At 26.6% G+C, this 27,817-nt stretch overlaps 1 protein-coding gene across 1 annotated transcript in view; it reads right to left on the reverse strand.

Annotated features, from left to right (window-relative positions):
- Nucleotides 1–3,993: 3,993 nt before the first annotated feature.
- The window catches only part of LOC129980861 (large proline-rich protein BAG6-like), a 46,040-nt gene continuing 22,216 nt past the window's right edge, over nucleotides 3,994–27,817 (reverse strand). Inside the window, exons 15-26 of the mRNA XM_056091300.1 lie at nucleotides 26,682–26,941; nucleotides 25,317–25,419; nucleotides 25,113–25,231; nucleotides 22,098–22,196; nucleotides 20,626–20,689; nucleotides 19,024–19,247; nucleotides 16,769–16,871; nucleotides 16,537–16,670; nucleotides 12,561–12,749; nucleotides 11,012–11,242; nucleotides 7,149–7,256; nucleotides 3,994–4,616 (exon numbers count right to left, since the gene is read on the reverse strand). Coding sequence (XP_055947275.1) covers nucleotides 4,362–4,616; nucleotides 7,149–7,256; nucleotides 11,012–11,242; nucleotides 12,561–12,749; nucleotides 16,537–16,670; nucleotides 16,769–16,871; nucleotides 19,024–19,247; nucleotides 20,626–20,689; nucleotides 22,098–22,196; nucleotides 25,113–25,231; nucleotides 25,317–25,419; nucleotides 26,682–26,941 — 1,889 coding nt within the window. The 3' untranslated portion in view covers nucleotides 3,994–4,361. The remainder of the gene's footprint in view (nucleotides 4,617–7,148; nucleotides 7,257–11,011; nucleotides 11,243–12,560; nucleotides 12,750–16,536; nucleotides 16,671–16,768; nucleotides 16,872–19,023; nucleotides 19,248–20,625; nucleotides 20,690–22,097; nucleotides 22,197–25,112; nucleotides 25,232–25,316; nucleotides 25,420–26,681; nucleotides 26,942–27,817) is intronic.

The following is a 27,817-nucleotide window of genomic DNA, read 5'->3' on the forward strand; positions in this document are numbered from 1 at the left end:
AGTAAGGCAAAATTGCAGCCCGCGTATATAATATTAATACAATTTACTTTTCCATTACTATAAAACATCCAGAATTGAATATTTTATAGTAAGAGTTGCACAGCAACTATTACTATACGGAAACTATTACGGAATTCAATTTATTTTATATTAAAATAAAAATAAGTTGGCATTGAATTTCATTTTCCACGCGTTTTCATTTTTATAGAAATTTATTTTATATTTTATAAGGTTAAACGAAGCTTAAAATGCATCAATGTTTTAGTGCATTTAACTTTAAAAATAAATTAATTTTCGCGTTGATTGCGCCTGAGGACAGTTTAATTAAGTTTGGGAAATATGCTTTATAAGAGATACATGCAGAATATCTAAAAAAAATTATGTTCAGATATATAAATTTAAAAAAAATAATAATTGATAATTTATCAATAAATTAAGAAAATAAGGAAAATGAAAAATTATTCTTAGCAGCAAGATATTCTTTAAGTCAGCTCATCCCCACCAATAAAATGGATTGTTATGATTCCTTCTTTATTTGGAATAGATTCGCTGGAAATAAGCACCAATAAAGCTTTAAAAGTTTCTTTCGCTCGAGGGGGGGGGGAGAAAAAAAACTGAAAATAGGTAGAAAAACGAAAATACGTTATTTTATAATAAAGTGTGAAATACTTTATTTTTACAATTTTTGGCGAAGATTTCCAACCTAAATAATATGTCTGGCGATTTTACCAGATAAGAGGATTCATTTCACTGAGCTGCTGATCATACCATTATTTTTATTTGCTTCTCCATCAGTTTTTAGAAAATGTCAATCAGTAAATAAATTACTTTTTTTTTAATATTTGCGTTATTATCAATTATTAAAACAAAACCCGCAGAAATACGAGTTTACATTTTGGTATTTTCACAAATAATTTTCAGCTTTAACTGCGTCATTGGATTTTCAATCCCAGATAATGATTCACAATTTTGGGCTACAATTAAGATTAATATGCAGTCGCCAATACTGAATTATTTTGGGGCGGTTTCTTGCCAAATGTAATTGATAAATTCATATGCAGCCCTAAAAACCGTTTGTTACTATTTCTGTAGTCATCTGAGATGGTAGACTTTTGGTGAATTTTTGGACGATTGCTAAGTACCTTAGTGCATTTCTTAAGTTAAATTTCAATATTTTAACTGTCACAAAATCATTCTAATTGATTATTAAGGCTCACAAATACTATGAAAAAAATTGGACTAATAAATTTCGAGACAATTCATATTCCAATTTTTATTAATTTAAAACTATAAAATATTGCACAATGAAAAAAAAAATGCAAAATGAATATTTTAAATAACCAAAACATCTGAAAGAAAGATATTTAAATAAAATATCTTTAACCTGCTGATATTTAAACAAATGTCTCTTTGATTTCAAAATAATTTTGAGGTTTATTGTTACTAGAAAATTGATCCAAAATTTGACTATTTACTTTCATATTTATTTATTGTTATTTAAAAATATCATTCAAAGTGGCAACTTCGTATCTAATGCCATAAATACAAATTTAAGTTACCATTCACAATGTTTAATTAAATTTCATATAAATTTTTGAAAATTATTAATTCATAAACAAATGGGTAAAAGTGACTTTTAGTGTGCACCCAGCTGCGCCAACAATGCCAAGTCGCCAATAAAGATGGCGGACAAAATAAACAAATACTTCCGCGGAACAGTTACGGTTACCATTTCCCGCCATATAATTATGATTTTACTGATAAGTATTGTTTTTTTTTTTTTTTTTTTCCATACTGCCCTTTCGGCATCTGTAGAAGGCACCGGGGAGAATTTTTTAACTTGAAAAAAAACATCCTACGGCTTCGCTAGCAGCGGGAGCGGGAACCTAGTAGCTTTGCTAGCACATTGAATATAAGGACTGTGTGGATAACATGAACTGTAAATAATCACTTGAAAAGAAAGAATGAAGGATGTTGTACGAACGGATTTCAGAGGGAATTCTGCTCGGTGCCTTCTACAGATGCCACCGGGCAGAATTTTTTAACCTAAAAACATCCTACGGCGTCGCTAGCAGCGGGAGCGGGAACCTAGTAGCTTCGCTAGCACATTGAACATAAAGACTGTGTGGATAACAGAAACAGTACATAACCAAAAGAAAAGAAAGAAGCAATCGGAACATTCCCCATACAAAATTTCAAACAAACATCCTTTTCCCAACTTCATCAACACGTAAAAAAAATATATTCCACTCACGCTTCATCCATTCAGCCGGTTCGATATCAAACCATTCTCAATACAAAATTTCAAACAAGCATCCTTTCTTAACTTCATCAACTCGTAATATTATATATTTAACTCACCCTTCATCCAGTCTGGAGGTTCGAAATACTGCCGACATAACAAATTAGGAACCAACCATTAGAACACCAAAAGAATTACGAGAACTGCAAAGAATTCCATTGCAGCTGTCTTTTAAAGTGAGAATGCAGACGATTTTTTAAAACGTATACTGACAATTAAAAACTGCAAAAGAATAAATATTTTCTGTTCGTATTCACATTAAAAAAAAGAAGAAAATAAATTTTAATTATAAGCTTAACTTTCTTTATTTAATAAAATTTAATTTAATAAAGAACAAAATTAAAATCTTTAATCGATATTTTTTAATTTAACATTTTTCATATAGTTGTAGTTTATGTACAACTCAACCATTGCAAAAAGTAGTAAACAAAACAGCATTAGGGTTGTTAGAAAAGCATTCCGATATTGGCGACAAACTCGGGTGCACACTAATCTTCACTTAATCCAACAAATGAGGTATTCTATAATTTTTTTTAAATCATGTAGGTTTGCATTTAACTATTTTTCAAGAATCCATTGAAATTTCAAAAATCTTTGACACAAACTGTTTCCTTTTAATTAAAAAATTGAAAGATTTTGTTCACTATAATAATTTACATATTATATATTTAAAGGCAGTTATTTATGGGTATAATAGGATTACCTTAAGTGGTAATATTGTATTTTTACTTTCCTGCATGAGATGATGCACTAACTTAGCTTTCAATAAATTATACATGATAATTTTAATACTTGCTATGTCATAAATACATCAAATTTCGCAGGGTTAATTAGATTTTTGGTTAAAGTTTAAAAAACTAATTTCCAGCTCATGAAGGTTTATTATTTGCTATAATAAATTAAAAATATTATAAATGTTATTGTTATTCTTCATGGCAACAATAATATAAAATAATATATCCATTGATATTTTTCTTGACTAGACTGCATATCATGAATAAAATAGTATATTTATATATTAAAAAGAAGAAGAAATAAGAATATATATTGAAAATCCTAAAATGATAGGGAAAAACTATTAATCTATATTCAAAAATAAATAAATAAAATCGTAGTTTCTTTATTAATATATGAGTTTACATTATTCTTTGGAGAAATATCTCATTTGTCAAACAGCATTACAGGTAGACATAGGAGGCTTTTGGTTCGTTATAGTACTTCCCATTTCAGTAACAAAAATGTTATACAATGCATTCAATTTATAGGAAAATTTCTTCACAACTATGAACAAAAGTTTAATATGTTTCTCAGAATTATCCCCTTATTTATAATTGCGACATTTATCTGTCTTAAATATATAAAACAATATTTTTGTATTAATAAAATGTATATGTTATAAGCAAATTGTACTTTTTTTTTCCCCAAGAAATCCTCCCCATCAATTATTTGGATCAGATCTGCTCAAAAAAATTGAGTTCTATTATTTTTGTAAATATATTTAGAAATTAAAAAAAAAATACCAGCAAGCTCTTTATTAAGTTTCTTTTTAAATATATGAAAATCACAATATAAAAATTTGACTTAAATTTACAAGTTACAAGTAAAAGAGGGGGGGGAGGGGGAAGAGTATCAAAATAAAAAAATATTTCAATTACAAAATTTTAAGTTTATTAATTAATAAAGAACAAAACTGATATTAACATAATATTTTATTGATACTAGAAATTGCATAGTCAGTTACAAAGAGATTGCAATCATGATCTAACTGATCTCATACTCACATCAGCTCAAAAGTTACATAAAACACTTAAAAACTCACAAAAATCACAGTACACTATAATCTAAAGTGTTTAAAGTTATGAAAAATTACAGCAGTGTGACCAGAGAGTCGAATAATGCTAGATCAAGTTCAGACAAAATAAAAATCTTACAACTCGTTAAGAGACAAAATAAAAAAAAAAGACTGCCACATCTCAAAACTTATAATTTAGATCTCCCCTGTGATCCCAAATAGTGAACATAGGAAGAAAGTGACAGTATACAGTGCAGGGAGGGAGATCTATTTAAAATATTTTTCAGAATTAGGGAATCGCTCCGAGCAGTAATCAAGATCTTGTTGCAGTCTTTCTTGAATAGCATTCTTCATGTGCTTATTGAACGATGTCTGTAAAGTTGAATTTTGCAATGCATCCTTTTTCAGTTCTTCCATGTTAGATGTAGGTTTAACATTGGCACTGCTTATGGCTTGCAGTAGCATTTCTGATAGAGCATTGTTGGAAGATTCCAGCAAAGTTGTGTTGCCATTTGTCATTATCTATATGTAAAAAGTTGAATTAGATGAATGTAAAATATAACCACTAAAAAAAAAAGTAAATTCTTGCTATATATTTTTATATAAGTTTCTCTGGTATAAAACAAAAAAATCAGAAAATTTTGTATAAAATTGATTTTATCACAATTTTTAATAAACAAAATTTCTGTTAAGTACTTATTCAAAATGAATAAAGCCTCATAATTCTTTATTTTTTTGAAATTTATTCCACTTTATATTGAATTTTTACACTTCTAAATTTTGGATGCATGTACTAAAAGGTTTTATATTCTCTGAAACAACTCTAGGAAGCTGATAGGAAGGCTATTTACAATACAAAAATAAGTTTTAGTTATACTATGTCAAAAGCATACTATTCTTGTGAAAGAAAATATTCATACTCTTACTGTATTAAAAAGATGCATTGACAATTTTATTTATAATCATTAGAGATTCAAGAGATTAACTGAGCTAACATCAATAATGAATTTTTAAATATTATCAAACAGTTTTTTCCTATATTATGCAGATTTATTATATTAGAATTTAGAGGATCTCAGGATATCATTGCTTAACAAGGGCTACTGGACAGACTAAATGGAAAAATAATCTTAAAAACTTTTTTTTTATCATTTGTTATAAATATGAAACCACACACTCATACAATGCATTTAATATATATGTTATCAAATGTGCAATTTTTTTTCTTCCTCTTACAAGAACTTAAAAAATGAAATTTAACCTTCACATATTCTGCAACACAATACATAAGATTATTTTAACAGGCTGATCAGGTAATAGATTTAAAAGCTGGGAAGAATAGTAAATTAATTTTATCTTTATTACTAATAAAAATTTCAGCATTATTTCAATCATCAAGGCCCCAATCCATGCAAAAAATAAAATTTCACTTTTTTTTTTTTTTTTTTTTTTTTGCAAAAATTAATGGGAAAAGTAATTGGAAATTCTACTAGTAATAATATTTAGATTGATTTACTTTTTCAGAATTTCTTTAGAATTAGTGAATAATTTATACATATCTTTATAAGAATGCAGATCAATCATGTGCTAAATAGAAAAGAAATAATTAAAGCCACACTTTGTAGTAAGAACTAATTCAAATTTCTATGTTTTATATATTATGTTTCTATTTAAGTTCTTAATTAAATATAAGTGTTTTTTTTTTTTTTTTTTTTTTTTTAAATCAGGAATAATTTCTTCTATCTTTCCACTCTCATTCTAAACTATCTTAAATAATATACAATTTTTTTGACTGCCTAAAGCATTTAAAAAAATTACTTTAGCTTATCTGAATTTCAATTTTTAAAAAAATAAAAACTTTATTGTGCCACATTCTCGATTTTTATCAGCAAAATATATATAGTATAGTAATATACATTCAAGTCTCTGTTCAAAATCTCCCATTACTATTTAATAAAAATTTTACAGAGCCTTTATTTGAAAAAATGTTCATGTTTTTTAATCTCCATACTGCAAAAGATAATGTCCTTGTAAAAAAGCTCCCCTCCTATTGCTTTGAGAATTAATTTTTATTTATTCCAGTTTCAATGAAATTAGCTGACAGAAAAAAGAATAATATGTTTTACTTTCTCATATATGAAGTATAAAGTGTTGACTTTATGTCAGTCTATATTTTCACAAGCATGCAAATTCAATAATATTAAAAAAAAAAAAAAAAAAAAAAAAATGCTTTAAGTATATGACTTTTAGTATGTGGTTTTGTGCATGTTATATATATGTAAATTTAATATGAATTTACATATATATAACATGCACAAAACCACATACTAAAAGTCATATACTTAAAGCATTTTTTTTTTTTTTTAATATTATTGAATTTGCATGCTTGTGAAAATATAGACTGACATAAAGTCAACACTTTATACTTCATATATGAGAAAGTAAAACATATTATTCTTTTTTCTGTCAGCTAATTTCATTGAAACTGGAATAAATAAAAATTAATTCTCAAAGCAATAGGAGGGGAGCTTTATTACAAGGACATTATCTTTTGTTTAGTATAACTGTTGTTCCATATCAAATTTTGTTTACATTCAGTAAGAAAAAAAATGGTGTCCAAAATATATATTCATACGATAGATTCAATTAAAATGTTAGACTTATAGCACATTTCACAAGTATTGCTCTCCAATGCCTCCTTAGGTCTACAATTTCATGCATAGGAGAAATGATCATACCATTATAAGAGAGTGCAATAAATAATTTCTGGAAACCACTTCTGCTGATTCCCCCTCTTCAAGTTTAAAACATATGTTGAGACCAATAAAATGGATAAGTAAATTTTATAAATTAATTTACAAACTCCTACTTAATGAATATTTTTATTACAAAATTTTTAAACAGAACAATGAGTCTTGATTAATAAACAACTTAACTGCATTTGCTAACAATAATAATCAAGATTGGAGAAATTTCAAATTCAACAGTTCTTTTATAAACATGTTTGTTACTTTATAACACTTGTTTATAAAATGTTCATATAAAATATTGTACCTTCCTTCTTTTGGATGGCATACCACTTAAGTAAGCATTACTAAAAGGTGCTTGGGCAGCTTGTCTCCTCTGACGTTGCACATCTCTGGCAATTATAGGGACCCAATTCTGAAACAGAAATTTTAATTTAAACATCAAACTATTATTAAATTGAAACAATTTTATTTATTTTTTTAAAATATTAGCATAGAGGATGAAAAGCATAATAATAATCTCTAGTAAAAATGTAAAATTGTTTATCAGCAATCTGCAGAGTAAAGCACCAGGCCTAGAGCCACTAAATATGGTACAAGTACTTCAGACATGGAAAATATGAACCTGAGCATTTTTATTCCTTCAAATTTTTAATAATTTTAGAACTAAATCAAATTACGGTCTTTTGATAACTCTTTAGTCAATATCCATTTTGCATGATATTCTGAAAGAATTTTCATGCAAAAATACTTAATTTTTTTTTTAAAGTACAAAATCAGTTTTTTTATGGCATTAAACAAAAAATTGAAATCACTGTGTATGTCTTGTAATTCAGTGATCATAAGCTGATAAAATCTCTCAGAAAAATCAAGAACTGCTCATTTAATATAAAATTTGTGGTTCTATTATTCCCCTTTTCTTTCATTTCTAATTATCAAAATTATAGAAAAGCACAGTTTGATACAGAGATAAGTTTTCTATTTATTTTTTGGTTGAAAATTTAAGTTTTAATAAATTTTGTTATGAATCCAGGATGCCTAATGTCATGAAAAGTCCTTAAAAAGTTCTTAAATTTGAAAATCATTTTAAGCACATTAAAAGTGCTTAATTGTGGAAAAAAAGTCCTTACAAGTGCTTAATTTTCTCGAAAAGTGCAAAGAAGATATTCATTTTTTCCCATAGGCGATGAATACAATAAATCGGTACAAGTCATAAATTTTTATTTACTGACTATATCAAAAAAGAAAACCGGTTCAACCCGTGTTAAGAAAATGCTTAATTAACTTTTTTTTCAACAATGGCACCAGTGTAAATTGATTGGAATGATTATTCCAAATGAACGAAATACGAAATATGCCGAACTAGTTGCAACTAGAAAAGCTTTTGAACTTCTTTTGTAATTAGTGTTCTAAGTAGCGAATAATTTATGCCTGATGATTTTATGTTCAACTCTTTATGTGTTCTTACAACGCAGATTAGCTCTGATCAACGAAAAATAAGACAGTATTGTGTGTAAAAGAAATAGATACATCAGGGATGAGAGAAGTTATTCTAAAGTATACTTGAAAGATGTTTATGCTATTAAACTGCTTTTATTCTGATTACCATGAAGCCTCATTGCATATTCAATCATCATTCGCGTTAATGTGTTGTTTTGAGCGATTTTGAACAACTGCAAAAGGGATTTTATAATACGATTATTTATTGTGATTATAAAAATTATTTTAGTTGACTGCGCAACATCTAGTGAGTTGAAATTTTAATTTCAAGACGGAAGTTTTCGATAATTTCTTTTGTGGTGTACTTTGTTAAATGTCCCCATTTCTTTGAAAATTATCATTTGTTGAACCAGTCTTGTCAAATAATAGTTTTTTTTTGTTTTGTTTTGTTTTTAATTCTGCTAGGTTTGATATTTAAAATTTAAAAGAAATAAAAAAAAGTGTTAAGAAACTTTTATGATTTAAATTATATCATTTTTTAAAAGTTTTTTTCTTCTCTTTTTGTTACTTTTACATGTTTTATTTTATTATTATTATTTTTATTTATTTATTTTGTTTCCCCGCAGAATTTTTATTTCTCGGTATATGCCCGATTAATACCGAGCTTCACCGAAATAAGGGACGTGAAATTTAGCAGGTAATTGGATATTAGAGGCTTACTAAGGATGGAAATTATAAAATTTTAATTAGAAATTCAATTTAAAAGTTAAAATTTCTAACAAACTTCCCACATAACATAAGGAATATTATGGCACAAAATTTATTTTTACATCTTCTTAACGGTGTTTATACAATATTTTTCGACATTCTTCTGTGAATTTGTTTGCCGCTTGTTACAATCCATTAGTGAACACAAAGCGGAAAGTATTGCATACAACAGTTGTAAGTTATCCTCCATAGAAAATGTATGCTACCAACCTTCCCTTGAATATATTCAGCAACCCATGTATACTATACACTGTAGAAATTAAAGAACTGTCACGAAAAGCTAATTTAGCAAAGGATATTTCACTGAAATGTCACAATTTGAAATTGCCAATGAACTTTTTTTGAAAAATGTAAAATTAACTATAATAATAATGTTTCCCTACTTACCTACCTAATTAGTTGTAATAAATGTGTTCTTGTTTCTATGCTTATTATTTCTATTCATATAAATATTTATATGAATAATAATAATATAATATAATAATCATATAAATATAAATATTTATATGAATAGAAAATGTCTTATATAATCCATTTTTTTTAACAAAAATAAAGTTAAAATAAAAGCTGTATGCATTAGTTAATTTAATTTATAAATACAAAATAATACTGTCAGATTTTTGTCATTTTAATTTTAAAATTTTGGGTTGAGTATTTTAAAAATTAGGGAAGGGAAGCAGTCAGTTACTTTTTGTGTGTACTTTTTAAAATTGTACACATAAAAAAAAGTAAAAATTATTAACATGTAAAAGTTATTTAATTGTATTTTTTCTGATTTAAAAAAAATAATTTAAATTTAAAATTATTCTGAGAAGAATCTGTCAGCATATCTAGTATTAATAAATTAATTTTTCTGAGCTTATATGAAATTTATTATAGTTTTTTTTTGTTGTTGTTTGTTTGTTTTGTATAATTAGCAAAAAAAATTTTGCCCAATATCTTGTGAAAATAATTTTATAAACACATTTTTGTCGAATTTACCAATTATTTGAATCTTTAATGTTTGTAACATATATTGATTTTATTCATTTTGCTCTTAATTCTAATTTTGAGAGTTTCTTTGCATTAATTATTGTTGAAGATAATGTTACCAATTTTAAAAAATGATGAGGCTGGATTCAACATCCAAACATCAATTAAAATTTGAAAAGTTGTTTTTTAATCAAAGATTAAAATTTTTAAAAATTTAAAAACAGACATTTAAAAAAAAATTTGTAAAAATTATAATTTATTATAAGACAAAAAAAATCCTATGATCCTTAAAAAGTGCTTAATTTTTGCATTCATTTCACACTATGCACCCTGGAATCTGTAATATTGCTTCTCATCACATGTAGTTTCTTAGCAAAGAAGAGAGTTTTACAGTAGTTTATGGATACTGAAGAGATATCAAGTCAGCAACCTTCATGGCTGTAGGGCAAAGAATTTAGGGGCAAAAACGAAGGTTCTCTAAGTACAAGAATTTTGGAGATATTTTTATGGGAAAACAAGATATGGGATTTTTCCTGAAGCTTCCATAATTGATCAGGGAAAATATACAAGCAAAGCCGCTATCTAATTCAGGAATGAAGTGGTGTTTTTTTTTTTTTTTTTTTTTTTTTTTTTACATGACAGCAATGAAGAGCAAACAGGAAGCTGTTGATATTTGCCTTCTCTATGAAACAATTATTGTTTTTATCTCATTCTAAATTTATAAAAATGCAATCAGATAGTTTTCTCTGATACTTCAAAACCCTGGTGCACACTGCTTCAGTGCTTTAAGTCTAACTGATAAGATAGTTGAAAATGGCTATTAAAATGGTGATTAATTATCCACCACAGGTAACAAAGTGATCAAAGTGTGGTGCACGAAAAAGTATGCATCCTTATTTATATTAGATGCATAATCTGTATTAGATGCATTTTTCTGTTTTAGTTTCAATAAAAAAAAAAAACAAGCTTAAAAAAATTATAAAAACTTACAGTTGGAACTGCATTATGCCAAGAATCAGAATTTATTATCATTTCTCTCAAGCTGCGAGGCTGAGAATTGCTATCACTAGACTGAGCATTGTTTCTGAGAAGGGCACTGGTCTGTTCAGCAATGCGAGCAAATGCTGCCAAAGTTGGTGCAGATCTAGTGTTTGTAAGACCACTAGCTAAGGCTTCATTGACACCCAATGCCTCTACAAAGTTTCTCCTTCGCACTCCAGCCTAAGAAAAACAAATCATAGTTATTAATCTTCAGAATTAAATATAATTTATTTTTGCGTTTGCATATTCAGGAATGTATGCAGCAGTTTCAGCACATGTGCTAATATGTGTGCTGGTTTAAGAAAATTTGTAAATGACCTGAATTTTAAAATGAGCAAATATTTTCTTCTTTTTTTTTTTTTTTCAGAAAGAATTAAGAATATGAAATGCACATTATAAAGCCAGGTTTTATTAAAAATGTTTGCTAAATTTTATATACATAAAATAAATTAATTAAATAGAATGATCACACATAAACTGAATGTTAAAAAAATAAAATCACGTTTGCAATTTTTAAAAATATTTCAAAGCAAATTCCATTTATATAATTTACTAATTTATTTATTTTTACTAATTTTAGGTACAGTTAAAGGACACACACACACATACTATATAAAAAAGCTAATAATTTTTTAAAACATTTTAAGGCTATTTTCCCCCTATTTTACATGGGATTTATAGTAATTTTGCTTTCAGTTTCAACTAAATATAATTTCTTACAATGTATAAAAATACATATAATAAAAGATAGTTAATAGAAAATATCATTCAATAAATTTAGAAAAAAAAACATTATTAAGAAACTGCTACTTACTGTAATAATTAAAGTACAAAATCTTTGTACAAAAAAAAAAATCCTCATTTTAAATATAAAATATATGTATATATAAAGTATCCATTTAAGAATACAAAGATATTCTTTTCAAAAGCTATTTCTCATATACAAGATTACAGAAAGTAACTATCAATAATTACTATTAGCAGTAATGTAAATTTTTACTGCTAATACTGTTGATAAGTATGCAGACTTTTGCTCAAAATTGCTGAAGTATAAGAAAGGCAATTTTCAGTTAGGGGAAAAAAAAGGAAAGGGGGGGGGAATTATGTCCCAGAGCAATGCAGAATCTACATATCAACGAATAATAAGGAAAAAGAAACTATTCACATTAAATAACATGTTAAAAGTTAACCTGATTAAGATCAATTAATATAAATGAAAGTATTAAAATTCACAGACAAAAAAATATTCAGTTTTTACAGAAACAAAGACTTCAATAAATCATTAAGGACACTGTATATTTACCCACTATAAATCAACAATTTCAAATTAATTACCATTCTAAGAAGGGTTTTTTTTTTTTTTTTTTTAAATATTATGCACCCAATATTTTAAAATCTTAGAAAGAAAATGTAATGCATCTCAACTATAATAAAGGCATACAAATTGAAAAATATATACTACATTTAACAATCAAAATAACTTCAAAAATATACTTACAATATTTCTGGCAGCTCTGTTTTGATCAGGAGCACATGATTTAGGTTCGTCTGGATCAATTTTACTTTGTGCTGAGTTGGATGTTAAACCCTCAGGACCAAATGTTCTCATGAATCTTTGCATAGTATTCATTATCCATAAATTGATTGTTCCACGATATGAATGGCCAATAGCACTTGTCAAAGGATCCTGCACAAAATTAATAATAAGCATAAAAGAAATATAGACTTGATAATATCATAAAGTTAAAAGTTGTTAACAGGTCTCTGCATAAGGATATTTCGCCAATAATTTGTGGTAATAGTATAAATAATAACAACAAAGCTTCAAAAAGTTTCAAAGCAATTTCATTTGCTGGTAAAATAACACTGTTTTTCTTAAGAAAAAAAATGACATATACCAAATTCTAGGCAAAAGGTTTTGCTTCAAAATTTTGATGAAATTACAAAGAAAAATTCCTCTGAAAACCAATGGCTAGAAAAACTTCCAAATTACATTAGCTTTTGCATAACAATATGACAACACAAATTTAAAATTTTTATAAAGTTTAACAGGGAGGAAGCATGTGATCCTTACAGCCCAATTTTGTCCAAATAATTTAATTAATTTCATGCAAAAAAAAAAAAAGCAAAGTGACAATACTACTTTAATGAAGTGGTAAAGAGTATCCACAAGTTTTTATAGAAAGTAAAATGAGAATTCTTCACAAAAGCCACAGGGAAAAAAATTCCATAACCTAATAAATGTTTAACAAATCAGGTGATTAACCCCAAAAAAAAGTTTTTGTAAGAAAGCTTCTTTATATTATTTCAATTCTATCTTATTTGCTCAAGAAGTGCAACTAATTTTCTAACGGGCCCTTATATATTATATAATTAGAAGACAATTATCTTCTAACAACACTACACAATAATAATGCAAGAAGATTAAAAATGGATAGTTTTCATGTTTGTTCATTTTTCATTTTCATGAGGAATAAGTTTGAAGAAAGTAAGGGAAAGATACTTTTAACTGGGAAAAAAAAGGGGGGGGGGATTTTCACAACTATTATAGAATATTCAAGAGCCAAAATTATCATAGATGTCAAATATCTTTGGAATTCACAATTTCCAATCAGATTTTTTTAATCCCCCCCTCCCCAAAGGAGACACACAGTTTAATTAGAATTAAAATTAATCCATATTTCTCTAAATAAATATTTATTTTGTGCAACTCAATGAAAACAAATTATTTAGCTATAGTATTTGATCTTCTATAGCAATGGATGGATCATACAATTTCTCATTCCAAATGCAACAAGTAAAAGTCATTTTAGACTTTCTTTTCACTAAGTTAAACACAAATTTCAGCCATATTGTTGAATATAATCAACATGATAGATGAAAACGAATTCAACCTGCAGATAAAAATTTAAAAAGTTTTGATAAAAACCTTCTCTAAAAAGATAAGGAATATGATATTAATCTGTTTCTAGCATGTTTGATATATTTAAATAATTGAGTTTATAGAAAGGTATTATGAAAAAGAATATAATCTTAATGAGATCAATCATTAAGAAATTCACTTTTTAACTTATAACTATATTAATTTTTTTTAATGTATATAAAATATTTTAGTGAAGTCTCAAAAACTGATTATTTATGTGATTGAAATTTTCTTCATCATCTTAATTGTGCATCTGTCAGTCTTCTACATTTCTAGCAACTTCATTATATATGTGTTATATATATAATATATATACTTTTCAAGACAAAGAAAGATTATATATTGATATAAAGAAAATATCAAAAGGAAATCAACTTAGCATTTTTATTCATCCCCCCAAAAAATTAACTTTTTTTATGATATCTGTGATAAAATATCACCTCTCAAAGTCTTTTAATATATTTAAATTTGTTTTCATGAATTTCTTTACTTCAAAACTTTTATATATTTTTTTCTGTATTTTCAAACTTTTTTGTTAATTTTATTTGATGTAGAATATTTTTTAAACTGCTTGCAAAATCATTAATAAAAAATATTTTTCAATGTCAAAGCATTGTATTAAACACTATTTAAAGCATCCGAAGTAAATCATGTTAGCACGGATAACTTTGGTTGGGCTAACATGTATAATAAAAAGATCTTTATTTTGAAACTTTCTAAAATCTTAGTTCTTACCACACCATACCCAACATCTATCTTGTTTTTATCAACAAATGTGTGTGTATGTGAAAAATTATAGCTCAATCAGAAAACTGTGAGGTGATCCTAATTGTCCATTAAGTTTAAGTTTTGGAATTTTTCATCTAATTAATTTTTCCAGTTCAAAAAATTAGTTATTTTATTTCCTGGCAGACTTGCATTATTGGTGACCTTCATTCCTGTCAATCAGTTTTGTTCTACCAAATATTTTCCTTTCTGTGATTTTATAACGCCATAGTCTTGATGTCTTATTCATTAACAAAGCTTAGGCTTAAAGAACTTTATCATGATTTTCTAATCAGGCATCGCCTGATAAATTATCAGAATATTGATCCAGAAATGAGTAAAGTTGCTTAAAATTTTCAAACCATCTCTGATACTTATCTCCTGAAATTGTGGCTACATCCTTATTTGATTCCTTATCCTTAGTTGGACAATGTTCCAACTATTATTAAAACAAATATGACTCAAGTTATGCTTAAAGCAGATAAAAATGAAGAACATGAAGAAAAAAACCCAACTAAACAGATAATTCTCCAATTAAATAATTTTGCTTTCTTTACATACAATAAGCCTTCATCATTCATAAATCCCATTACAAAAATTTTCTTCATGATATTTTCCAACGGATATGATTTCCTCCACAAAGACCCTTCAACACGGAAGAAAGATCTCGGTTAGAAAACTAGAATTGAAAAGTTCGATAAGACAGTTGTTATCAATGTTGCTGCAGGAAGAGGTGTCAAACTAATTCAAAAAAAAAAAAAAAAAAAAAAACTGTTTTACAGACCATTGCCAGATCATCCAGCCAAAAAGTGTAAAAGAGATTGGACTGTTCCCTTATATAAATTGCTAATTATTTTTAAAAAAATCATATTATCTCAAGGATTGTTCTAACTTCAAGTGACCTGAATGTTACCTAGTAATTATCCCATTCAAATAAAAAAAAAATTGTTGTTGTTAGAGCAGGGATGGGAGGGGGGGGGGATGACAGCAACAAAATTTTAACTTTTGGAAAAAAATTTGTAGCTATGGCCACCTTAATATATAGTTTCATTGCAGAGAGTAAAGCAACAAGAGTTTGTGCAATAAACTTGAAAGGATTGCTGGAGAATTCTATTAGAGGATGTAAAGCTACAATAAGTAGGAGGCACATCTTTTTAATATAATATCATTACCATCGTGTGTGTGTGCGTGTAAGCATAATTTTTGAAGCAGAAGGTAGTTTCGAAGACAGTGAAGAGACTTTCGATCTTTTAAATTTGCTTTATTTCCATCCCGGGAGGCAGAAGCAGCACAGAACAGGCATGTCTGTTCACATTGAGACACAAAAGCAGAAGGCGAAAGAGAGGGAAATCATTCATCCCTAGTCTTATATATTGTATTTTGATATGGGAAATATTTTTTTACAGTGCTTATATACTATTAAAATTCTGATAGGGATTTCTCATACATGTTGATTCTGATAAGGGAAACACAGGAATCTTTTAAAAGAATGTGTGTGCTGAACATTTTTCTATCCCTTTACACGGAGCATGTGAAAGTGCAAATGTAAACATTTTTATAAAGCTTCTCTTGAATTAATTAAGTAGAAAAGGTAGAATGGGACCAGGAAATAAGAGCATATTTTAGAATAATGTTATCATGGGCTGAATTATGATAAAACTTTGGAGATTAATTAGAATTGAAATTAGAGTTTAAAATATCATTAAATATATGACAATCTTTTTAAATGCATGAATAACAATCAGCAACAAGACTAACTTTAAATATAAATATTTTCGAAACTTACTATAAGTTCTCTTACAAAATCTTCCAAATTTGAATTGGCATTAAATGAATACTTTTCATTTAAAGCAAGAAAATCCTTTGAAATTTTCTGAAAAGTTTGAACTAGCCGCGTGCGAAAGGTGTCAGGTGCAGTTGCTGAAAATAAATCATATATAAAATAAACACTCCATTTATTCAACAATATTATTTACAAGTAAATTTAAATAATAAGTTCAATTTTTCACTACTAGTACCTGATTTGTTAAGAACTACCATGAGCAACTTGTGAATACTTTGGTGAACAAAATTAGATAAGGCTACTGAATAATCCATTCCACAACGAGATCTTGTTGCACTCTAAAATGGCAAAACAAATTTACTATTTGAATATAATAAAATAAACATAAAAAAATAACGATTTCAATCAACAAATTTCTGAAAGTGAAAGCATAAATTTAAAGAATTGAAATACACTGTTGAAGAAACTATTATAGCTCAGATATTGATTAATAATAACTTACACAACCTGCACAGCTTGAAATGCGGCCAAAATAATGAAAAAATCTACCTCAGAGACGAACTATGTAACGTATTTAATTGCAATCAGCAAAAGTTAATTAAATGAAACACACTGCAGTAAAGCTAAAAATCCATCAAAAAATAATATGAATATTTCAAAATCAAGACTATTTAAATCTTAACAGCTTAATTGTATTTTTAAGACAGTTGCACACTCATGTTTACTTTAATTTTCTCCAATATTGTATTGAATTTTTTTTAATTGATTTTAATATTGTTGCCAGAAAAAAATATGCACTATTAAAAACATACATCCTTTTAAAATACTCCTAAAAAAACAGAACATAATAATACTGTATCTTATATATATATATATATATATATATATATATATATATATATATCTTTCCATCTCCTAACCCTCCAAAAAAATATCAAATTTCTTTAAAAAGATCTTTTAATTTGTTGTATAAACATCAAAATTTAAAATGACTATCAGCAGTTACTTCCTAAGGTTTCATTAATGTCAATAAATAATTAAATTTGTTCAACAAAAATAAAATGAAAGCAAAAACAAGAAAAACTACATTAAAATGCATATACTACAATTGATATTGTATATCCAAATACCCCTTTTTACATTTTAGTATTACAAATATATATATATATATATATATATATATATATATATATATACTTTTCCTTTGACGTTGAAATTTCTACCCTAATAAGGAGTAAAACCCCAAAAGAAATAGTTGAACATGCATCTACCATCAGAAGACAGAGAAACTAATTCGGGATATGTAGAATAACAGGATATTCATATGTAAGAGGAGGGACTCTCTTTAAATTTAAATAAGGACCTCTTACACTTTTCAAATTTGCAATCATTCTATAAATGAAAAAACCAGTGAGACTTCATTTTTATTTGAAAAATTTTGTCACTCTGCCAAAGTTTACAAAAATCATCCAAGGTGCAATATTAATTAATGATAGCTAAGAGGACATTAAATTAAAAATAATTATTTGTAACATCCAGTTGAATTTTCTTAAGTCAAGATTCAGCTTTCATTGATCAAAAATGATGAATAGTCAAAAAGAAGAAGAAAAAACAAACAATGGAGGGTGGGTGGAGAGGGTGACTCAAGATCAATATACTTTCCTACTTGATACTACAAAAAAAATTTCAACAAAAGATAGAAGAAAAAATATGTGCTTTAAATCATGTACATAAGATGATTCCACATTCATGGTACCCACTTGAAGGGTAGAAAAGAGAATACGAACAAGAATATGAATAATATTCACATTAAAAAAAAACCATATTGCAATCTTTTTCTTTAGTTATAAATACAGGATGTCTCAATTCAACTGAAACAAGTTTAGTTTCCATCTTTACACTAGCGAAGATATTTTAATGAAAACTTTCAACAGTGGTGCATTTATCTCAAACAATCATTTATTGTATGGGAATGTATGAATGCATGTGACATAAATAAAAGATAGAGAAAAAAAAAAAGACAATATTTCATGATGGCATTGTAGGCAAGTGCAGTGTTTACAATAATTATTCAAAATTGCATCCAACAACAGTGTACACTGCCAAAAATGTCAAATATTTCATTCACACATGCAACAACTACTGACATTCAAGCTAGATCCGCAGTAAATACAATTGAAATTTCATAAACAAAACTCTCCAGATGTCCCCAGAAAAGGTAATTAATGCTCAATAATCAGGAAATCAGGGTAGAAAAGGCATTGGTCCACCATACTACATTAAATGATTATTTCAAATAAATGAAACCATTATTGAATATTTTATTAAAATATCTTCACCATAACATTTAATTTTTGATTTAGTAAATAATTTTGAGTAACTTTTTCTGACAGAATGAGTAGAATTATAACTGATAATAAAATTATTTTGAAATATTATACCTTTTTAAAGCTATGCTGAGAAAATTCAGCTGCATTTAATTTTACATACCACAAATGATTTCAAACAGTTTAAAATATCCACTGCAATTTGTTTCACACCAACATTAACATTAGCTGGAGTAGCATCTTCACCAAGCAGGACATTACATTCTAAATACACTTGAAGTGGACGCTGAATTTTATCCAAACATGCATATCTTCCATGTGAGATATCAACAATATCTTTTAAACTGAACTGATTGGCAAGCAATACAATTAAGTCTCCCAAAACGCCTGTTAAATAAAAATTAAAATCAATACAAAAAGATATAAAAAATAGCATAATGAGAGATTAGGTAATTAAATTCAACACATTTCCCAATTTCTTAAAATTCATATTTATAACAGTGGTATAATTAAGATTATTTACTTTATGTTAAAGCTAAGCTCTCAAAATAATTTCATTTTCACCAAACATTTTAAATTTGTAACCAACAATATCTTTAAGCTTTAATCATTCTAACAAAATGAAAAAGAAGTTTTAATAAAAAATTTGAAACTTAAACTTAACTTATTTTTAAAAATATGTGTGCTACACAGCAAAAAGCTTAAAAATTTATGCAAAAAAGATAGTGGAGCAGGTGATAAGCTGAATGGCAGATAGAAAAATGTTAACATTTTATTTATTATACCTAAATATTATGTTTTCAAAATAAACTTATATAGCTATAAACAAAAACTGTTCTTTAATACAAATTATGTCAATACAACACTCTTACATAAATCAACAGAACGCCATTTAAAAATAATTCTTTGCAAAAGTAATAAATAAATTAATGTTAATCAAAAACAATAAATAATGAACTAAGAAAAAAATATTATATATATAAAATTTTATTTTAAGCACTAGACTGCTATGAAAGAAAAACACATGAATTATTTATATACAACTTTCTTATATTAGTATTCTTCTCGATTCAATACTTAAATTTATTAAACTTTATTTTTTAATAGCTTGACAATTTCAGAGTCCACATTGCCAATTACATTTTAAAGCTGTCACAGAAGGGTGGACATTAAAACAAAAATACAATAATTCATAGGTTTCTTTCTTTTATTCACACACACACACACACACACACACACAAAAAAAAAACCTTAAGTATGGATTTGTGTTCATTTAGAGGCCTTTTAATATCAAGAATTGTTCAACAAATTTCATTTTAAAAAAAAGCCTTTAGAGTCTTTTAAAGATTTTACAGAAGATTTTTGTTAGACTGAATCATGATGGCAAAGGGAACAATTTTTAATAACTATGAAATGGAAACAGAAAATTGCATACAAGCAGAGAAAACAGGATAAATATTCGACTTCCAAGATTTTTTAAATAATAAATAAATCTGGATTTTTTTTTAAGATATCAATTTATTGCCACATTAAAAACTAAAAGCAGAAAATACAGATTCACAATCATTGCAAGTATAAATTCTCATTGGTTTCATTAACAATTAATTAGGTAACATTGCAAAACACTACTAATAGCATACTAAGATTTTACTAGATATGATTTAAAAGAAAAAAAAAAAAAAAAAAAAAAACTTTGATGCATAAAGAGATTTTTCTGTTGAAAATATAATATCCTAATAAATAAAATATTTTTAGTAGTATTTACCTTCCATTCTGAATTCTATAGACCTCAGAATCTCCGCAACTTTCATATTGGCTATTTCTAAAGTCTAAAAGGAGAATGAAAAATCTTTTAACATACAGATAAATGTTGATGAATTATGTAAATGATAAACTGATTTGCTAACTGCAATTATCTAGAAAAATGTTTTAGATATTTATTTTTTTAAGTGTTAAATACTTATACTTATATTCAATGATTCATGGGTTGGGGAAAAAAATTCTATTCTAAATGTTCCCTTGAACTGCCATATCCCACAGAAAATATCTTGAAGTTGAGAAATAAATAAACTTTCAATTTATAGTTTTCTAGTATAAAAATATACAATATAATAATATCAAAATCTTGGTAATCAGAATACCAATAACAGAATGAATATATTCTTATTGCATATGTGAATACTTTCTGGATAGTTATTTGTAATCCTACCATTTATTTAATTTTTTTAGATTTCTCTAAACTGAGCAAAATTCATCAGTTTTATATTATGCAAAGTTAAGTTAATTTCAAAAATTTGACAGAAGGCAAAGTAAATAAATTAAAGATAAAATGCTTCAGCTTCACAGATAAATAAATTATATTGGTATTGAGGGAGCAAACTTTTAGTTTGGACAGTTGCAGAAGAATTTTTGATAGACAGTTGCAGAAGAATTTTTGATAGTCTCTTAAAAATAACTATTATTTCTCAACTTATAGAAACAAAGTCAAACTAAAAGTAAAAAAAAAAAAAAAAAAAAAAAAAAAATTAATGCCATAATATGAAAGAGGAAATTCATCAATAATAAAAACTAAAAATAAAATACATCAAAATGTAGTAAATTTCGCAGTGGATTAATGTGAAAGATAAATATTCTCCATAACATATAAAAGAATTTTTTATAAGACAATATTTAAATATGTTGAATATTAAAAAAAAAAAAAAAAAAAAAAAAAGAGTTAAGTGCTGGGGCTTACATTAACATTTTATAGCAAAATTGCATATTTTGTCAAATAAATATTTTGTATATAATTTCATAATATATGCAATTTGCATGCAAAATGCATACATAATAAAATAATATATACAATGTTTTATTTGTATTAGAGTTTTAGATATTGTTGGAACAGTTTTTCCACTTAATTTGAATAGACTACATCAAAAAATGTTATACAGTTTGGAAACCACAGAATTTACTATACAACAAATTATGTTAAAAAGATTTATTTTTAAAAATCCAACATTATTTTATATTTGTAACAAATGAGTGACTTACAGGAACTTTAATTTTTAAGCAAAATATAAACATCTTGCTTAGGCATAATATTTTATGGCATTTAAGATGCAGATGTATTTTCAAATAATTCTCTAATTCTTCATATACCTTTCTAATGGTTTTCAAAAGATTAAAAACAAATATTATCACTTTATTTTAAAACTTATAAAACATAAATAGACAAAAATAAACATAGATACATACATTTAATAATTGAATAGTTTCATTATATCCCTCATTGGATGGAGATGTAGTTGAGCCAGTTGAAGCTGCCCCAGTGGCATTTTGACGCAAGACAGCCTGCTTAAAGAAAAATTCATTAAAATTATTCCCAAAATTTTCCTGTATAAATCCATTTATAATAAATGCGTGGTTGCTTTCAATTTAATGAACAATTTTACAAGATAACTGACCCCAAAAGGTAAGAAAGAAAAATAACTAAGAACATGCACTTGGTTATATTTCCTTAAGTAGCAGAACTAGTTCAAAGCAAACCTTATATTTCATATGCATATATATTAATCAAGTGAAAAATCTTAATTTTAATAAAAACCAAAGAAATAATACAGGCCATTGAGAAACTGATTCTCTCCATGCACAGATAATGTTATACATGTCTCTAAATATACGATTTTAGTGGTTGAAAATTTATCTGTTATTTATTTATTACTTGTTACATAATGATTGAAATACATCCAAGCATTGCTTACTGGATGAATATTTTTAAACATTGAATACATAGAAAAATTATATGTAAAGTGTAATTTTTTTATAACAAGTAATGAGTATTGAAATATGCATTATAATTTTTGATAAAAAGATTAAACCAATACAAATCTATGCTTCTTTGTTTAATCACTTGACTTAAGTCAACCTTTACTGAAAATTTTTATTAAAGCTGGCTAATAATCAGTTAATTTTATTAGTTTAATAAAACTTAGTTTATTAATATTCCCAGTATATATATTATTTGACAATTATATAAAAACTAAATAATACCAATAATCTATTGTTCATGTATTTTTTCAGAATGACTGTCTGTTTGAACTTTACACAATTCCACACTCTTTGACAAATTCAAACAAAATTTAGCACACATAGCACCTAGAGGGATTAATTGCATTACTAAATAGTATCTAAAGAAAGTGAAATGAGGGTAGAAAGATTTTATGTTTCTGCACCAAAATTTCAGAATATATCACTGCACAAAAATAATTTTTATGCCATCTTAAAATAAAAGTAAATAGCTTTTCAGTGAAATAAACTTCATTTTTGTGCAACCATTTCTTCAATTTTAATCAATTTTCAAAATTAATTAAAATAATTTGTAACAAAGCATATCTTTCTGTTGAAATATTATGGTTATTTTGTTTAAGAACATCTCTCATTAGTTGCATTTTTGCCAATGTAAAAGTTAATTCTTTTAAAGATAATTTTTTTTTTATTATTTCATTGTACTTCTTAACAGGTAAATGTTACAATCTATCTTTATATACTGCTGCTTAAAATCATTGTAATATGCTTTGCTGTTTGCCTTAATTTTATCTCATATTTTAGTCTCATTTAGCCTATTATATGCCTTACCCTCCCCCCCCCCTCTCAATCAATTTTAATGAATGAAATTTTATCACATAGAAAAAAATTCTGTTCTTATTTAAATAATATATTTTTTATTGCCTTGGCTTCAAAGTCTTATTTTTTTAATGGGTCAACTTACAATTTTTTCCAATTGATAAATTTTTGGACTCTTTTTAACTTTGTAATACCTAGAATTTAGGTGAATAATTTCTAAAGAAATTTAAAAAAAAAAATTATAACATTAGGATTTAATATTCAAATACTAGATCATATATATTTCATTAAAAAATTAAGAAAAACTTGAATATCACAATTCCTAAACACTGTGGGTGTGAATCTGCATGCCCAAAGGTTACAAAATCTGCACAAAACCAAATATATTTCCACAACAAATAGAAAAAAATATATATATATTTTTTAAAAAATACACAGTTATACTCATGAGAGATGGCATTCCATTGAGTGCATGTTGCAGTTTGCTCCATGAAAATTATTTAAAATTATCTGACTGAAAATTATGAAATTCTAATTTAAGTAATAGTTTATTGTATCTATGTATAATTGTAACATGAAACAGAGCAATATTAGATATTTAAAGCCGAAGAACTCTTCAGGTTGTCTTCCTACAAAACAGTACAGTACACTCTCCAGTATCTGGTATCATGACTATCCGACCTAGTTCTCTTTTATCATAATTAAATGAGGTGGGCAAAGTGTTGCATTGGCAACATTGACAAGGCAATGGAAACAGGTGTCTGCTGCCATCCTCCTATGTGTTTTGGGCAAAATTTAAGTTGTGACAGCAAAAAAAAAAGTGTTCTGCTCGTTGTTCATTGTTTCACCAGTGTATAACAGATTGTTGTTGTGGTTCCTGATTATAACTGCACAGTGTGGACAGTATTCGTAAATTGTTCTTGCACCATGCTTAACTTTTTTTAAGTGTGCCACAATGAAGATTTCAAAATTGGAGATAAACAAAAATTACGCTAGTACTCTATAAGAAGCAAGAAAATATGTATTATAGTGAGTTTTGATATAAAAACTGTGTTTCCTGATATTAGTGGGAAAAGAAATAGAACTCCAGCCTATCCTGCCTTTTTGTTATAAGGCCTGCCCTTCCACTACATTAAGTTGGATATGCAGGAGTGTACTGTGTATTTAATCTCTTAAAATACCAATTTCATATTTTTCCCACAAAAAATACATGTTACTATGCTCTAGAGTGGAAACTCTAGAGCATGGTAAACTAAATGGAACTCCTAAATTTCACTTATATGATACAGACTAAAGACTATGTGTTTATTCCTCTAAAATCTTTAATATTTATTAATTACTATTTAAAATAGAAATACAAATTCTAAAAATTCTTAAGGAGTTGAATATAAAAATTAAATATATTTAGTTTCTTTATATATATATATATATATATATATATATATATATATATATATATATATATAATAAATTGCAGTCATAGCCACAGGTGCAGTGGCTAAAAGAAATTAAATTATTTTCCACTGAAATATGAGGACGTAATTCAGCAAAAGTTCATACACAGATATTTTTAGAGATCGGTCTTTGAATAAGCATTTTAAATAACCATAAAAAGACAGAGAGAATAATTTCTTGAAAAAGACTTACTCTTGAGGCTTCTTGAGTTACTTCCCTGATAGCATTAAACAATGCATTATTACCCTCACTAGGTCCCGAATCATCACCACGTGCAGTAAACACAGCAACATTTGGGGATGATTGGCCACCTGCATTACAAAAAAATTTACTATAAAATGCACTATACAATAGTTTGAGTACCCACAAAAGTGAAGATTTTTGACATATAATTACTTTGTGAAGGAGCATGATTTATCAAAGACATCATAATATTGTTAATAACTTGTTGCAATTGATCTTCTTGACGCCCTGGAGCATTCGGATTCACAGTAGGTTGCTAAGAAATATTTTTGAAGTAAAATTTAACTGAGTCCAATAATAATAGGATGCATAAAAAGACATACAAAAAATATTTCTAGAATCACAGAAAATTAATTTTCATATTCAATAAAAATTACATATTGAAATGAATGTAGAATATTTTAACAGTCCTTGCAAATTTAGGAATATTAATTGAGCGAATTGAGCATTGGAAAGTTTTCAAGAAATTTAAATACCATGTTTCCCCAAATTTAATATCTAATCAGAAAAAAAAGAAGAAAAAAACATTAGCATAACTTTTTATTGTTAGAAAAGTATTGCCAAATTAGTTAATAGATAATCATATGCATACCTGATAAATAACAGACATGGCTGCACCTAATTAAAATATTTAGTCAATTTTTAAGGGAATAACATTATTATCCTCAGATAAGAAGAGTGTAAAAAAAAGACAAAGCAGACAGTAATCACAAGAAAAGGAGAGTTATTAAGTTATTTGCATGGTTAATATTCTAGTTTTGGTGCAATTAGGCATATTGCCAAAAGAATTTAAGGATCAAAATACTAATCAGACAGCTAACTTCAGCAATATTATAAAGTGCACACAAAAAGATAACTCTAACATGACTTTTAGAAGAAAAATCGAAATTGGATTTTATTTTCAAAGAAAACTGATATATGATGAAAAAGTCTTATAATATGGCCAATGTTCAACAATTTTGCAAGATTTTTATAGTATATGATTACAGTTTAAAGATTACTAATATTCTTTTTATTTACAAATAAGAAAACAATCTATCATATCCAAATATACATAAAAAGATATATATAAAAAGCATAAATTATTCTGATTTAAAGAAAAGCAAACAAAAAAAAAATGATTTTTTTTTTAAATTCATCTATACAAGTATACTAATTAATTTAAAAACAAAACTTGAAATGAGAGTCAAATGAAATATGAATAGATTAATTAAAACATTATTTAAAAAGTAATTGATAAGTTTAATATTAAAATAGATAAATTTAATAAACGAATTATGAGATTATTACTCATAAAGAAATATAAAATGATTCAAATTTTTTTTCTAAGCAAACAAATCGTAAAAAAATATATTACAATAAATTTGTAACAGCAAGCAAAATTTCCATTTAAGATCAAAATATGAGAATTGATATATTTCAACTTTAAACAATTCTTCTTACACACACTACTACTGAAAATAACTAAATTATCATTTCTGATATGATTTTTGATGTTAATAAGCTATTATTCCTCACAGAATTTGGCTGAGATCTTGCATTTCCAGCATTATGTCGTCGCCGTGAAGGTTCCAAGGCCCATACAGAACTGCATGGTAATCCAGAGTCAAAACTGTGCAAACCTGCCACTGAAGACAGTGGTACAGGAATTATACTACGAATAGGCAAAATGCGAGAAGGAATTAATCCAGAAGATGTGGGGGTAGCATTAGGAGTTGAATTTCTAGGTGAGCTGCTTGGAGCGTCAGCAGTTTCGTTGTTCTGCGATGATGGAGCATCTGTAATTATTTTAAAATAAATAGAATATCAAAGCTAAATAAACAGACAACATTTTAAAACAAATTTGAAACCCATGGTTAAATGAGTTATTATAATTTTAGTTGGCAATATTAAAATTTAGACCATATCAACTAGATCATTTTTCATAGTTATAATATGTTCAGTATATTGAACAAAACCTAAAATAGCCTTTGGCAAAGACTGATAAGAATCTATTTTAATCTTTATTCCCAACCAAAATTGGCATTAAATTTTACAACTCAAAACATTTTTAAATCTTCTGCCTTTTATTAACATAACTAGGAAATAACCAATATAAAGAATAAGAATGTTATAATGGATTGTAATTAACAATTAGATAACTTATCAAATATATTGTAAAAAGTATTTCTATTAAAATGAATTGATGTTATCCTACATCACTAACACATTTTTATTAGATAATGTGATTCAGAAATCATAGGTAATCTTTTAAAGAACATTAAGACATATAAATATATTTTTTCATACTGAAATATGTGACCTTTTGAATAAAATACAAGAAATGGTTATGAAAGCAAACATAAATTGTTTACTAATAGCATTGTTGACAAATATTTCTACACAGCAGTTTGCATAATAAAAACTCAAAACAGTATTCATAAAAAAATATGTTGGCTAAACCAATGAGGTCAATTTTGGTAAAATTCAAAGGTGAGAGATATATATATTGCATCAACGAATATTCAAGTGATGAAGTCTTAAAAGAAAATCACCCAGAAATGCACAAAAAGTACCTCATTACGCAAGTCTTAAATGTTAGTAACTGCAATTTTGAGCAATTATTAACCCATTATACAGCATTACAACATTACATATAACAATTATTCAAAAAC

The sequence above is a fragment of the Argiope bruennichi genome, chromosome 8 (assembly GCF_947563725.1).
Source record: "Argiope bruennichi chromosome 8, qqArgBrue1.1, whole genome shotgun sequence".
In the NCBI taxonomy this organism is placed as follows: domain Eukaryota; kingdom Metazoa; phylum Arthropoda; class Arachnida; order Araneae; family Araneidae; genus Argiope; species Argiope bruennichi.